At 57.6% G+C, this 15,527-nt stretch overlaps 1 protein-coding gene across 22 annotated transcripts in view; it reads left to right on the top strand.

Annotated features, from left to right (window-relative positions):
• PTPRF (protein tyrosine phosphatase receptor type F) overlaps positions 1-15,527 on the top strand; it is a 617,705-nt gene that overhangs the window by 589,561 nt on the left and 12,617 nt on the right. For all 22 annotated transcript variants that reach the window (XM_038412822.2, XM_043520354.1, XM_043520352.1 and 19 more), the window contains 2 exons: positions 7,494-7,617; positions 10,401-10,576. In XM_038412822.2, coding sequence (XP_038268750.1) covers positions 7,494-7,617; positions 10,401-10,576 — 300 coding nt within the window. The remainder of the gene's footprint in view (positions 1-7,493; positions 7,618-10,400; positions 10,577-15,527) is intronic.

Raw genomic sequence — 15,527 nt, 5'->3', positions numbered from 1 at the left:
TGACCCGGCAGGCCAGTAGCAGAGCTGGGACCAGGAATCCTGGCTCTCAGGCCAGCCCTGCCCTGTGAAATGTTATCCAGCAGCTGTGCCCCGGCTTAGGAGCTGTGTCACTGGGCCCCAGACCCCCTGGCTTCTTCTAATTCCCACCTCAAAAGGAGTGTTAACACGCTGTCCTGTGAACTGCGGGGTCCTGCCCATCCACTCCCGAAGTGGAAAGGGGAGGGCAGGCACCAAGAGCTGGAGGGAGAAGTAGGGTTGGGGGAGACCTTCAGCACGACAGGCTCTGCACCCTGATCCCCCATCCCGGTACGGGCAGCCTACAGGGTCCCTCTGGCCGCTTGTCTGCACCCGGGCCCCAGGCCTCACTCCACATCACTCTTCTGGCAGTGTGGCTAGGGGCTGCCCCAGCAGGGTAAGTAATGAACTGTGACCCTTGGGTCCCAGAGCAGTGCAGGGTAAACCTTGTCCTGTGTTTAATTTGCTTGTACTGATGTGCAGTGCTGGCAGGCATTCGGCACGTGCATTCCAGGGATGTGACTAATAAGGTGAAAGCTTGGCCAGCGATTGATTCGGGAGCGCATTATCTCCCCATTTAAGACATCATGTAGATTGACGGCGGTCAATGGCTACACTAATCTGGCTGCTGTCACAGGAGGCTTGGAAGCACTGATGACTGGTGGCAGGGCTGGCCAGGTCCATGAGATCCCCAGGGCCAGGCCTGTTTCTAACAAAGCAAGTTCCCAAGTGGCTTCTCTGGGACAAACCTGCAAGGCTTAAAGACCTGGCAGGTGACTCTGCTGGTTCTTGTGTGTGCGCCCAGGTGCCACGCAGCACCCAGGTTCTCGTCAGGGCAGCTCTGCTTTCCCCTGATTTTGTATGTGGCTGCTGATGAGCGGGGAGGACTGTAGTCATCTGCTAAGGAGCTTTGTGATCATTGCTCCTACAGCCCTCAGGGGAATGGGCTCAGCTCGTCATCTCCTGTATAAGCAGAGGGGACAGGCAGGGACTGATCTCCCTGGCTAACACATTGTGTAGATTATGGACGACATACCCCTATATCTCAATGTCTGTACTTTGACCCATTAAACTTTTACCCCCAATCGGGGAGATTGCAGATTATGTATTCCTTACACCACCCGCTCCTAAACTGAACTTTGCACTCCTTGATAATCTGTACCTTATTCCCTGATGACCAGAAATTTCTGCCTAAACTCTGTACCTTTTTTTTTTTTACTTCAACATTACCTTAATAAAATTATTAAGATTGTGGTCCAGGCACCTGCCATTGATTCCTTCAGGGACCTGCGGCAGGATGTTCTGCTCCCGGCTTTCCAGTTCCCCCACTGTAAAGAAAACTTGGGTGCATTAGCCAGGTTTGTAAAGTGCTTTTGGATCTGCTGAGGCAGACGCGTTTCCCACTGGAGCTTCTGCTGCCTGGAACAGCCTCTGTGTCTGCACATTATCTCTGCAGGCTCCCGCGCTCCTTCCCACATGCCGAGTCCTGAAGCTGTAATAACCCATATGCTCATAATGAGGAGTTTGTCTGATGTGCTGCTTCTTACTTCAGGCTGGGAGCGACTAGAGGCTCATTCACTGGTAGTTTAAAAACCTGGGACAGTTTCAAGCTTTTCCTGGAGTCGTTAAGTTTTGGACCCTCCCATCGCTTGACACCACTCGGCTTTAGTTGGTGAAGGAGCAGAGGGAAGAGAAGCGTTGCGGAGTTTGTACCGTGGTGGGGACCCACTGGCTTCATTGCGCTGCTGTGTGAAGAGGGGGTCCCCTCCCCAGGACTAGGAGCAGGCCGCCAGGCAGGAATGAAGCCGTATTGCTAGCTCATGCTGGACCAGTGTGGCTCCCGGGTGGGGCTGGCCAGCCCAGAGCAATGCAGAATGGGCTTTAGCTGTGTTCCCAGCAGCCGCCCGTTGGTTTACTCATTCGCTTGCCAGGCGCACATTAATTCATCACCAGAGCTCAAATTAAATCTTTTTACTTCTAAATGAGTCTCTCATTTGCAGGAGTATTTAATTAGAGCCTCTTCGCACCCAGGTGTTCCATTACTCCTGCCTTCTCACCTGTTTGCCCTCCAAGGGGCTGCTGGTGATTAGACTCTTTTTGCACATTCTCGCTGCACAGCAAAACAATTACCCTAATGGCAGTGCCTAAGAGCCGCTCTTCACAGCTGGGGCGCTTTGCAGCCAAGTCCACCTGAAGAAATGATCCTTCCCCTCGCTGCATTCAGACTCGGCCTGCGAACTGCTCCCGTCCCACCGCAGAGCCAGGCAGCCCTGGATCATCTTCCTTCCTGAGAGTGCAACTCCAGCAGGAGCCTGTGACCCGCAACCCCTGCTGTGGGGTGCATGCTCGCCCAGGGCTGGGAGAGATGCCAGTTTGGGGGGCCCTGCCCCTGCTGTGGGGCAAGCACTCTCCCAGGCTGGGTGGGGTGAAGGCTTGTGACCCCCAGCCCCTGCCATGAGGCAAGCGCCCACCTGCGGCTGGGAGGGGTGAAGGTTTGGGATGCTTCTCCCTGGTGGAAAGCGCTATGTTGCCAGCTCTGTGCTCTGCCGTTGGGGCACCTACGTGGCCGGCCTCGCCTGCCCAGACAGTTACCAGCTCTGCAAGGCGAAGTGGTGGTGCAGAGCCAGGAGGGAGGCTAAAAGTTCAGGACAGGGAATGCTGTCCCCTCTGCCATGAGCATGGGAAGGCCGGCTCCATCTGCCGGAAGTGAAGGACAGAGCTGTGTTGGTGTGAGCACAGGAAGCCGGGAGATCTGTGTGTCTGCTGGACTGCCCCAAGATGAAGACATTCAGTTAGCTGCGGTGAAGCTGTAACACCATTGCACACCAGAATTCGCTTGCTAGTGCCCCGAGCAATGCCGTCAACCCTTCACGGCTAGCTGTACGTCTCGGTGGCTAGCAGCTGCCTGTGGGATACCTGCAGTCTGGAAACTGAGGTGCTGCTTGTACTGAGCAAGGGATCTATCTGGGGACAAGAGTGAGGGAGACACCAAAACTGAACAGCACCCTCCTGTGGTGCCATCACACCAGGCCTGAGCCTGTCTGTCCTGCAGTTCTCCCACCCTGCTGCCCACATGGCAAGGGCCAGTGCCAGCCCTCTTGGCTGTGTGGTAAGGGCAGTGCCCGGGCATTCATAGCCTGTAGAGTGCCATGCCCGAAGGGACCAGATCACCCAGTCTGACCTGTAGATACAGGCCATTAAACGTTACCCAGTGACCCTGATCCAGGTAACTTGCTGTTGGCCAAAGGCGGCCAGTCTGGATCTGAAGCCATCGGGAGGAAGTTAGTTCCAGTGGCTGATCGCCCTCATGGCTAGAAACTCTGGCTGACTTTCTGCTAATGATGTGTATATAACATTGCTTGGCTGACCCAGGGGGCGGGGTCAGTGCTGAGATCAGGCCCCCTTACTGATGGTGAGATCTATTTACCATCTGCCTGGCCTCCTTCCTTCTTTCCTTCCTTCTCCCACACCGTCCTCGTGGCAGCTGAGCTGCCCGTGAATCCTTTAGCCCAGCGCTTCTCAAGCTATCTGACGTGGGGGACCGGCCATTTTATTTTCCAATGTGTGTGCAGACCGGCAGCCGATGGCTCGCGGATCAGCACCGGTCCATGGACCACCACTTTGAGTAGCACTGCTGTAGCTTCTAGCCAGGAGGCTGGTGACTTAGGGCTGTAAACTCCCAGCTGACCTGTGCAGGCCCCGTGGCACCTGTACCCCTTTCCCCGCGGACTGGAACGCTGGTCTGCTCTCTCTGCGTCCTGGCACATGCCCCCCTCCCTTCCTACAGCGGGGCTTGTGGCTGGGGCTAGCGATCAGCCCTCAGCAGCAAGCTCTGCTGGGACCCTGCAGAGCCAGAACGGTCCAGCTGATCTGGAAGTGCCCTCCAGGACTCAGCTGGCGCCTGGGGTAGGGCAGCGAGGGGACAGCCTGCCCCTCTCCAGGCCCTGCAGAGCAGGCTGTAGCTGGAACGTTTAGCGAGCGGAGGCTGCTGTAGCTGGACTACACCTGGCCAGTGCCTGTGTCAGCCCTGATGGATGAGGGGCTTCTTCACCTGGAGGATGGGTCACAGTTCTGTGAGGGGTGTGCTGCCCCACCCTGCTCCCTGCTGGCCCCTCCACCCGGCATCCTTGCCCCGCCCTGCCCCCTTCCTGCAGGGCCCTCCCCTCCGCCCAGCATCCTCACCCTACTGGGCCCTTCCCTCCACCCGGCATCCTCACCCCACCCTGCTGGGCATCATCACCCCGGGACAGTGCTAAGTGAGACTGTCCTTGTAACAGCATCCCTTGGTCCCTGGCAGTTTAGCTGGAGAGAGGTTTTAGAGACGGCTGGACAGTCTCTGTGGGAGTCACGGGCCTTTGGAGCAAAGACACGGGCAGAGAGAGAGGATGCAGCGTCTGTCCCTGGGGTGTCCCTCACTTGCCACCCCAACCCCCCCGCTGGAGAAACACAGGCCCATCCACTCCGAGACCTGGCAGACTCGTACCGGCTCTGGGCTGTTCAGGGCACTGCTTCTAGCTGCCTCTGGCTGGCCGCAGGCTCATAGCCGTGGTGCACAATACACAGCCTTGGCCAGCTAAGCCAGACTCGTGTTCGACAGAAGGAACACGGAACAGGCACATGTGGGAGAGGGGTGGTGACACAGCCCCAGTATTCGGGATGTGGCTGGAGCCAGTGGAGGTGACTATATTGTCTGGCTCCTTCTCTCTGGCCTGGGCTAGCCAGGACATCACTCAGGATTAGGGTGAAGGAGGCCCAGGGTCCCAGCAGATGGTGGGGTGACAGCTGTGATAGTGAACCTCATTCTAGTTGCCAGTTTTTCTCCCCCGAAGTCTCTTTCGCGAAGGACCATAGAAGGCAGGGATGGGTGGACCAGCTCATCCTCTCTGTATTTTTTCCACCAATTAGGCCTAGTTTCTGACGCACCAATTTTGGTTCACTGATTCTCCTTTCATGCTGGTCTTGCTACCCAGCATGATCTTAACACAGTGTTTGAGTTCTGTCAGGAGGCCGTTTTGTTTAGTCTAATTCAGCCGTTGTCTCCCTTTCCCATCTTTTCCCATCAACGGTTGCTTTTGCTGGTTATCGTGACCCTTCTATGAATTTTTGCTCACTTCTTAAAGTTAAACTTGTAATTAGGGTAAATTTGTAGTCCCAATTATCACAACAGCAATGCCCTGGCCCACCCCTTGCCTTGCCCCGCCCCAGGCCTTCTCTTGCCCTGCATCTCCTCGTCCTCTGCCCTGTGGGGCCCTTTCAGTAACATGGCCTTCAGTTTGGCTCTCGGGGCTTCGGAGCCTGGCTTGGCTCTCAGATTGCCAGACCTGAGGTGCAGCAAGCAGCCTCGACCCGCATGTCCACAGCAGAGGGCGAAGAACATTTCAAAAGGAAACGTGACGAAATTCTCCATTGTGCAACGTGAAATCAGATGATGTGAGGCACGAGTAGCCCCAGTCGGGGGCTGTGGAGCAAGCCAGTGGCCAGCGTTAGAGCAGAGATGTGTGGACACCCTGTGGAATACCCAGCTAAACATTCAGCCAGGAGTTGGGTCCTGGCGTCCTTCCCCAGCCACAGCGCCCCTGCTTGCCGCCGCTGGGGCTGCTTATTACTCTGATAATAGAAGATTACAGGGTTTCTGTCAGAAACATCTGTTTACATTCTGCATTGCCCAAACCCCCTATTAGCTCCTCTGTGATGCCACGTCTCCCTGCCCAGCCCTGCGGGGGAGCGTGCTGCCGCCAGGGCCCCTGGGTGGGAGTGATGTGTGCTGTGCAAATGGCGGGCATGGCGCAGGATCCTGTCATTCTGAGAGCTGCGGAAGGGCCTGTGCTGGGTGACGACCTCAGGGCAGCCCCTCTTCAGGATGCCAATACCTCGCATGAGACACATGTGCTATACTTTACTTAGGTGCCGATATCAGAGCAGGCACGTGATGCCCTTAATCATGCTATTGGTCCAAGGGCAGCTGCAGCAAACATCAGAGGGGGCGGTACAGGGAGTAATCACATGGGCTGGTGTTTGCACTTTGTGTTTCCCTGGGTGATCAACAGAAACTGCTGGTCTCCAGCCTGACACCCTTCGGGGCTTTCATAGTGGTGAAGGACCATTACGTTCATCTGGCCTGCCTCATGCATCACACAGGCCATAGTGGTTCCTGCAGCCAGCCCATATCTTGTGGTTGAGCTAGTGTGTGGTTTTGAGAAGGCGCTGAGAAGGCTGGTAATGCAGCTCCCAGCGTTTCATGGCATGATTACAGCTGCCCTTTTGTGTGCGCACCCAGACCAGGTGTGGGAATGAGGGAGGCTTTGATGAGGAGGGTCCCTCCCAGCTCAGAGAGACGTGTTTGGGACAGGCCTTCACGTTCTCTTCTCTTCTGCACGTGAGAAATGTGACTACGAGGATGATGAATTTTGGGAATACAGTGGCCAGGCAGCCCTGTGGTGGACAGGCCGTGTCAGGTACAGTGTGTGTGTGTGTGTGTGTGTTCTGGATGGGCTGTGTTGCGTGCAGGGTGACAGGATTTGGGATGGGTCACGGCAGGTATGCAGAGGGAAGGGTTCAGGAGGGGCTGTGGTGGGTACATGCGGGGTCCTGGATGAGCCAAGGCAGGGACGCAGGGGAAGGATCCCAGAGGGGCTATGGCGGTTACGCCGGGCAGGAGGTTTCAGCCCCACAGCAGACGGGCTGCGTTCAGTACGTGGGGCGGGTCCCGTCAGCCATGTCAGGTGTGTCACAGGCCCAGCTGGCCCCACAGCAGAGTGTTGAGTACGTGGGGGGAATCCTTTGTCAGGGACGCAGAAGAGTCGCACATTTGATTCCCAGCCAGTCCCTAGCATCTGGGCCGTGTTTATGGCCCTGTCCCCAGGTCTGCAGTTCCTTGTCGCACCAGGAACTGAAAGGAGAGATGCTCCCACTGCGGAAGCAGCTGATGCAGCAGCTAGTGACCCATCTGGTGTCATGACGTCTCCCAGCAGGAGCCTTGTTCGCTCTTGTTCTTTAATATCCAAATCCCCTGGGCTGCACCAGGCTCCAGAGGCTGCTCGGTTTCCAGGGACTGCAGTTCGCTGACTGATAAAACCTCTGGAGTCAGTAAGTGTGTGCATGGCCCAGCAGGAGCCAGTCCCTGCTGCAGTAATTGAGGTAGAGGAGTTTCTGCTTGGGGGGAACAGCTTGGACTAGGGAGCATTGGCTGGGAAGAGGAGGCCCCCCCATCACACGAGCCAGCCTGCATGCGCTGCAGCGGAGAGGCTGTTTCAGGGACTGTCAGATTGCTCCAGGGCAGGTTTGATTTCCTGGCAGAGCATTGGGATTGGCATCAGCTGAGCACCAGCCCAGAGAATGCCTTGCTGCCCCTGACCTAGCATTGCAGCCGGGTATGGCTGGGTGGCAGGCTGTAGCATGGCAATCCCGCAACTCCCAGGAAAGGTGCGTCTTCTCCAGACGGCCCAGCGTGCTGTAACAGCCTGTCCTCTCTCCTGCAGTCCATCGATCCAGGGCAGCAGTTCACCTGGGAGAATTCCAACCTGGAAGTGAATAAACCAAAAAACCGCTATGCAAATGTGATCGCCTATGACCACTCACGTGTCATCCTGACCTCTGTCGATGGTAAGCGTGGGGCTCGGGGCAGGTTCCAAGCGGTGTCTGAGGGAGTGGCATGGAAAGCCACCTGTTGGGGATCATTGTAACATGCAGCGGAGCAAGGTTACTCCCTGAGTGTAGCAGAGCACACAGCCAGGGGAGGGGGATGTGTGTCCCTGCTGCGCCCCAGGCTGCCTGAGGAGGGTCTCGTAGCCAGGCAGGGGCTGCAAACAGCCCAGAGGTGCACTTTGGCTCCAGACCCTGCAAATGCATCTTTCAGGCCGAAGGATAAGAAACAGCAGCAGGATTCTGCTGGCCCCTTCCCCAGCAGTGCTACAGCTGCCCTCCTGCCATGCCCAGGCCCAGCTCTCCCAGCCTTGGTGTAACGGCAGCAGACCCCGGTCATCCTCGGGTGGGATCATACCTGGGACCTCTGGAGCCCCAGCTGCATGAGCTCAAAGCCACATGTGTTGGGGGTGAGAGGAGCTGGCTTGTCAGCCCTGGAGACAGAAGCATGCTGGCCACAGGAGCTTGTTGTCACAGCTCCGCCCATAGTGAGTCCACACCCACCGCCAAGGGGCTGCGCCTGCCTCTTTGGGGGAGTGGAGCCGGCAGCCCGTGGCCTGCCCTGCCCTCCCCTCCCCCCACCAGGAGCCTTTGTGCAGTTCTGCCTGCTGCTGCCTGCTGGACTGCTCCCCTGGTTGGCCCCTCCAGAACGGGCAGCACACCCCTCTTAGCACCCATGTGCCTCTTTCAGCCACGCACCCAGCTGGCCAGGTACGCTGGCTCTGTGCCCGGTGTCTAGGGACCATGAAAAACAGGTCAGCTCAGGGTGGCAAATCACAGAGGTTAGAAAGTGCTCCTAGGCCCCATCTAATCCATCCCGGTCCAGGGGCCAGGGCAGGACTCCTCCCTCCTGGACCTTCCTCAAGGTTTTGTCCCATCTAGATTTGGGTGCCCAAGCAGTGGCTTCAGCTAACCAGGCATGGGAGTGCTGCATTTCCAGCCCCTGCTGCAAGGCCCAGCGAAGCCCAAGAGCTCTGGTGTGAGAGGCAAGCACCTGAGTGCTGATGAGTGTATCACGCAGCGAGACCAAACGCTGACCCATCCGCCTCCCGCTCTGTGCATAGGAGGCTGCTGACCTCTCTGACCTGCGCTAACGTTTGCTTTGCAGTCCCTGGACACACAGTGCGCATTGTATTACAATACACACTCACTCTGGTCTGTCACACACACAGAAACACTCCAGCACCTGAGCATGTGGCACGGCCGGCTGGCTGAACGTGTGAGGGGATCCCAGCTAATTAAATGCAGGCCCATGTGGTGTTGAGGCTGGAGCTCGTTTGGGATGCTAATGGCCGTGCAGCCTGGTCTCTCTTCATCCCAAGAAGGAACATCTCTCTAATGCCAATGGCTGCTCTTTGCAGGATGTTCATCCTCTTCCCCTGTAGCAGTGTGGGGCTCCCCTGTACCGAGGGGCTGAGCTCTGCACTGGGAACCCGCTTTCTTGGAGTGACCCTGCTCCTGTAAGCAGTTCCTGTGACCAAGCCATTCCCAAAGTGCCCTGCCAGCTCCCTCTCCTTCACTGCAGGATGCAGCAGCCAGGAAGAAGAGGCCCCCATGTGTTAGCGCGGCTGGGCCAAGGGGGAGCCAGCACAGAACTCCAGCTGATCTGGTCTCCAGGCTCCAGATTGCCAGGGTGCTTCTCCTCCCCCCACCCCAGCTTCTCTTCCACTGATTCTGCTTAAGGCTGCTGGGAATCTGCAGGAGATTCTGCAGAGCCCTGTGGCAGGTGGAACTAATCCTAAGTCTCCTTTAAAGCACCCCCTCTGTGGGAACTTGGGGATCCCTGCTGGGTCCTAGACCTGCTGCTGGTGCTGAGGGGCTGCCACAGCCCCCGCCAAGTCAGGTGCTCACATTCAACTCCGGGGCAGAACTGTATTACATTTGTGTTAGTAACTGCGGGTTTGTGTTTTAAAGGCCTTTCCAGGCAAGAGCTTTCCACTGGAGGGGTATGCGGGGGGGGGTGGGGGGAGGGAGGGGCACTGTGCTGGGGGCAGCTGGCGAACCTAGAGGAGGGCAAGCTTGTGGGGGGTGTACTGCTTGCGGGGGGCCAGCACACAGAGGCCAGAGGAGGGCGAGCTTTACACAAGGGGGTGCTATATACTGGTGGCAGCCTACGGAAGCCGGAGGAGGGTGAGCTTTACGTGCATGGTGGGGGGGCTGCATGCAGTGGGCAGTGTGCGGAGGCCAGAGGAGGGTGGGTTGCAGGGGAGCGTCGTGGGGGGGCTGCATGCGGAGGCGCAGAGGAGGGTGGGCTGTGGGAGGGCTCCATATGGGGGGAAGCGTGCGGAGGCCAGAGGGGGGAGGCTGCAGGGGAGCGTCATGGGGGGGCTGCATGCGGGGGGCAGCGTCTGGAGGCTAGGGGACGGGAAGCTTTTTGCATGTTCTCCTTTGCAAACAGACACGAGATCGCGAAACTAACGGAGCAACAAAGCCTGTCCCGAAGTGCTGAAAGACCTAGCAAACAGCAGGCCAATGTGAGACAATTATTTCAATCTGTTGCCTGGGGCTGTACGTGCTGCCTGTGACTTCCCTTTGCGTGTGAGGTGGCAGCTGTCTCTGCTTCCATGTTGCCTGATTGCTCCAGTAACATGTTAGTTCGATTGTTCCAGGAACACACTCTCCATTCGTGCGCAGCCCTCGCCGGACCTCCGGAGAGGGCCTGGCTCAGCGTCTCCCAGGTTTGTCAGGAGCGTTGCAGTCATGCTGGCCCAGCAGCAGTAACCCGGCTCCCCTTGTCTCCACAGGGGTGCCCGGAAGTGACTACATCAACGCTAACTACATCGATGGGTACCGGAAGCAGAATGCTTACATTGCTACCCAGGGGCCCCTGCCAGAGACGCTCAGCGACTTCTGGAGGATGGTGTGGGAGCAGAGGACGGCGACCATAGTCATGATGACCCGGCTGGAGGAGAAATCCAGGGTACAGGGAGCTTGGGGTGGGACGTTTCTGACCCCAGAGAAACACGGGTCACTGTTGCAGGCGCAGGGTGGGAACAAGCTTCTCTCGGGGCTGGGGGGTGACCTCAGGGTTTCAGTGAGAGACTGCATGGCAGGGAGCAGCAGGCCTGGATCCAAATTGCTCTGAGTAATAGCCCCCCACCCCACCCCTCACCCCCACTGGCCTCCTCTGTCTCCCCATCCCACCCACATGCACTCACTAGCCTCCGCCCTCCCTCTCCACACTCAGGTGCCACCCCCAGCCCCGCTTGCCAGGAGAAGAATGCAAAGCTTTGCAATAGGAGTGTTGGGGCTGGTCCCTAGGCCCCCTACCCCTGGGTGCCGTGTCCCCGCAGAAGCAGGGTGGTGAGGTTGGTAAGGAGCATTGTAAGCGTTGGGCAGACTGCTAGGGCCGCGGCATCCCCATGCTGCGGAGTTGCTGGTGGAATCTCCTTGCAATGACCAGGCTGATTTGTCCGCGGCCAACGCAAGAGAGCTGCAGGGATGGTCCCATCTCACTGGGCTCGGCTCCTGGGGCTGCAATGCAGAGCCCCCTGCGGAGCCAGGAAGGAAGGAACAGGGCCTCCTTCGGAGATAGGTGTGTGGCCGCCCTGCCCTGCGAATGGCACCTCCCTGCCCATCTCTCTCCTGACCCCGTTTTCTCCCAGCAGCGAAACTTGAGCCTTTGCGCTTGCATAGTCTTTCGCCGTTGCCATGCCAACCGCAGGCAGCGGACCGGTGCTCAGGCTGTGAGCTGGGGCTGCAGGAGGGGAGAACGGGGTTGGGTTCAAGCTCTTGGTAAAAGCCAAGCTCTGTGGCGCTCTCCCCATCCAGAGCCCCTGCGCAGGGCTGGGATGGGAGTGGCCTGGAGGCTGGCAAACAAACTGCTTTCCCCCGGGGCCCAAGCGGGCCTGGCTTCAGGCTTTCCCCAGCTGCTGAGACCAGACGAGCTCCTCGCCGGGCAATTGCCAGTCCCTCGCTAGAGACAGACGCGCACACAGGTGCAGCTCTGTGGCCCCTGCGGGCCCTCTGTCACCTGCCCCAACGCTCTGCCGGACACTGGGCTGAACCCCCCAGGACTGTGCACACAGAGGGAAGCAAACAGACTGGAGCCCTGGGATTTCTGCTCCAGCTCCATCCAGTGCTTGCTGTGTGGGCAGAGGCCCATCCTGAGAGGAGAAGGAGCCGCAGCTGCTAAGGGCACCTCTAAGCAGGGCCAGTGGCTAAAAACACCTGAGTGGCCCTTTAAATTAATTTTTTTAAATGTACATTTGAGGTGTGAGAAAAGCCCTGTTTGGTGGCTGACTAAATCACTGTCATTTCACTTTTAGGCTGGCTGCTTATCAAAAGCATGTTTCTCTATAACAGGTGTCTTTGGACCCTGCCAGCACCTGTCTGCCTCCTGCTTCCCTGCTACTGAGACGTGCCTTATCTCCCCCTAACACACACACTGGCCTTGCCGCCCGTCCTGGATGCAGGGCACGGGGCAGGCCCTGCGCTGGGCTTGTGCAACCTCCACCACCAGAGCCAGGATGAAATGCCGTGGGGAGCCCCGGGCGCTGGCTGCCACTCTGCCAAGTCCGGGCAGCACTGCCCCTCGCACCACGAGAGAGAGTCCTGCCAGCCAGCCCCCTTCCCATCATCCCCAGCAGGCGGCGCTGCCCAGAGAGACAGAATCCAGGGGCAGGAAGTGGGGAAGGTATTGGGGTACACCTGAAACCGGTTACCCACAGTTGTACTGTGACTACCCTACAGCATCCCTGTGCTGGACAGGAGGCGTGGTACTTCCATACTGACCTGGGGGCTGAGAGAGAAGGAAACAGGGCATGCGGGAGGGGATGGGGAGACTGGCAGAGGGATGGGGGTCGAGGAATCGCTTTCCCATGAAGATTCTCTGGATTGTATTTCCTTTCCCAGTGTTCTCTGATGAGAGACCTCCTGGTCCCCTCGATTTGGGATTCAGTCACTCCCATTCAGCCTCTTCCCTTGTCATCTTCTCCTTCTCGCTTTCCCCGTCTTGCCCCATTGCCTTTGGAAACGGATATTGGGGGCTTAGTGCTTGCCTGGAGCTCTTCTTGGACTCCGCTGGGAGTCTGGACAGCCTCAGCCGGCTGGTTCCCTTTGCTAGGCACCGCTAGAGGCAGGAGGCTCAGCACAAGACCGCGGCTCCAGCTGTGTAGCCTGTGGGCCAGGCACTCGGCCTGTGTAGCCAGGTGCACGATGCAGGGCGGGCTCTGCCTGATTTCTGAGCCGAGAGCACACATCCCACCAGTAATGCCATGTGGAGATAAGCTGACCTGAGGCCAGCCGCAGCTTCGCAGCCCTGCGGGGTGATAGTGCTTTAAAGGGCTCATGGGCTCTGGGAAGGGGGGATGAACTGCAGAAAAAAACCTTTCAAGAACATCAGCTTTTATGTCAGCAATCTGAGCCAGCTTGATGGTCCAAATCATTCTCCCTTTTCATGTTCACACAAAGCAAGAGCCACATAAAGGACCGAAGCGTCTGGCTCAGGCAATTTAACTGCCTTCAAAGCTTTACAATCAGTTTCTGAATCGTTTGGTGGTGGTAGTTCAGAAACGCATGCCGTGGTTTAGCTTTCCCAGGGTGTTGAGCCCTGGCACTTCCCACCAGCTACGGGGAGATGTTACCACTGGCTCCTGCATGCCCGTCAAATGCCTGAGAGTGCACCCCGGAGGCAGCTGTGGGGCTCCCCCTCCCACTTTGCCGACAGTAGCACCGGAGCAGGGAGGGAAGATGAGGCCTGATGCGCTCCACACCAGCAACCCTTGCTGTGCGGGCATGGGCTCGTCACTTGCTCTGTGGGCAGACGGGGCTGGATTGCCTTCTGTGGCAGTTGGGCTCACCAAGGCAGGAGGGGCCACTCAGCAAAGCTGGCAGTAAATGTCTGTTCAGGATATTTGCATGTTCCTTGTCTTAATGAGAAGCGAGCGCTGCCAGAAGAAACCGTCTCTTATCGGCTTTAGTGCCACAGTGTATCAGCTTCTGCATAAAATTTACAGAGCTTGAAAATGGGGCATAAACATTATGGGTAAATTTGGCAGAAAATGTGACTGACTCTTATCTGGTCATGAATAAATAATTTTCAATTACTAGCCCCAGCTCTGCTATGAGCCCGACACAGGGTGTTTCAAAAGTTGGGTTTGTGCTTGTGCAATCCCAGCTCCGTGGTTTCCACGGGTCAAGAAGAGAAGCTGTCTCACAAGGCTTTCCAGTCTGTCACTGTGAGAGAGACCGCTGGCTGGTGGGGAGGGCGGGCGGGAGATCTCTGGCCCTGAAGTTTACAGTCTAGAGACGCTGAGAACCTGGCTCAGATTAGCCAGGGTTCACTTCCTCCTGGAGCCAGGAGTGGCTCTGGGCTGGCTGCAGCTGCTACTGACCCGTGAGGATAGGATTAGTTTAGTTGTGACCTCAGCGTTCGTTCTGCAGCCAGTCACCATAAAACAACATTCTACTCCATGCCCGGCGAGGGAGAGAGATCCACGCGCTCAGCTGTACGCGCAGCCTGGGTCTCTCCACACACTCTCCACTGGGCATCCTGAGAGAGGCTGGAATCTCAGCACCCACCCTCTAGGCATGCAGCCTCCTCCACATCTTCTTTTAGGGGCAGTGCAGGCTTGGAGGGAGATGGGGCAGGAACAAACCCTGCGTGCCAGGACCTTGCCAGAGACAGAAGTGGCTCAGTTGAACCGAAAGAGGCAGGATGCCAGCATCCCCAATGCCATCCCACTGTCCTTTCGCCTGTCCCAAAGCTCACCGGACTTACAGTGCCATTCCATTGATTCTAATACAGCCTGTTCCCCTTTCCACACAGCCCTTGTAAACACACAGCTAATAATTACGTTTGACAAGCCCCAGTGAGCTTCCATTCATTCCCCTCTCCTAGGGCGGGCACCCGGGTCCCAAGCGGCTCACAGGAGTGGGAATGAAGTTCCTGTTGTCAGCCAGGCAGCTGCTGGCTCAGCTGGGTGTTGGACTCATGTGCAGAATTAATAGGAGCCAAGGTTTGGAGACAATCAAGAACAAGAAGCAGCTTGTAAAAACCAAACAGTTTGAATAGCTGAGTAGCGGGAGTGAAGCTGGTGCCTCGGGTTGGTGAGATGAGGGAGGGAAGCAGGTGCCCGTGGCAGCCTTCCTGCAGTGCAGAGAGTACCAGGCCTAGCACGCAGAGCAGCCGGGCATGGAGCGATGCATGCTGGGACCTGTCACTCCCACAGGGCCTCGCCAACTACCAAAGGTGGGTACAGCGACGCTGGCACTTGAGGGAGCAGGCGGCAGAGCTGCTGGAGGGCTGTGCACTCACCCTAACTCCAGCCTCAGAGCTGCAGGAGACTCCTGTTTCTTCCCTCCCAGCGTGGGGGAGAAGGCCCTTGGGCTGGTTGCAGATTGCTAGGTCACTGGCTGTGTCTGTCTCTCACTCCCGCTGCCCTTTCAAGGGCATAGTCTCCGGTCTTTCTCCTCGCCTCCTGACACTTCGCTGGTTAGCAAAGAAAATGTCTTCCAAGCCCAGATGAGTGATGCCCTGCGTGGCCCAGCTCCACGCCTGCAGCATCCCTGTGGGGCAGGGCTGATGGCCCCCGATCATGCCATGCGACAGCGGGGCCTGGAGCAGATGATTATAGGTTCTGGGTAGGTGCCCGCAGATGGGGTGGCCGCAAGTGCGCTCCTCTGCAGTCCCCAGTCTTCCCAAAGAGCAGGTAGAGAACAGAAAATGATAGGGGAGAGAAATTGCTTTTGCATCAGTGCCTCTCCTCTGCACTCATTAGCATCCTTGCTGCTGTCCCTGCATTCTGTGCACCAGGCACCTGCCCACCCTGATCATTCCTGCACCAGCGAGCTCTTCCCAAAGTAAACCCCCCTTTGAATGTGAGCCCAGGGAAACGCATGCTGGCATCGCGAGGACTCAGAGCTGCAGT

This window comes from Dermochelys coriacea, chromosome 8 (genome assembly GCF_009764565.3).
Source record: "Dermochelys coriacea isolate rDerCor1 chromosome 8, rDerCor1.pri.v4, whole genome shotgun sequence".
In the NCBI taxonomy this organism is placed as follows: Eukaryota; Metazoa; Chordata; order Testudines; family Dermochelyidae; genus Dermochelys; species Dermochelys coriacea.
The sequence above is the reverse complement of the archived record's forward strand: the minus strand, read 5'-3'. Positions and strand labels throughout refer to the sequence as shown.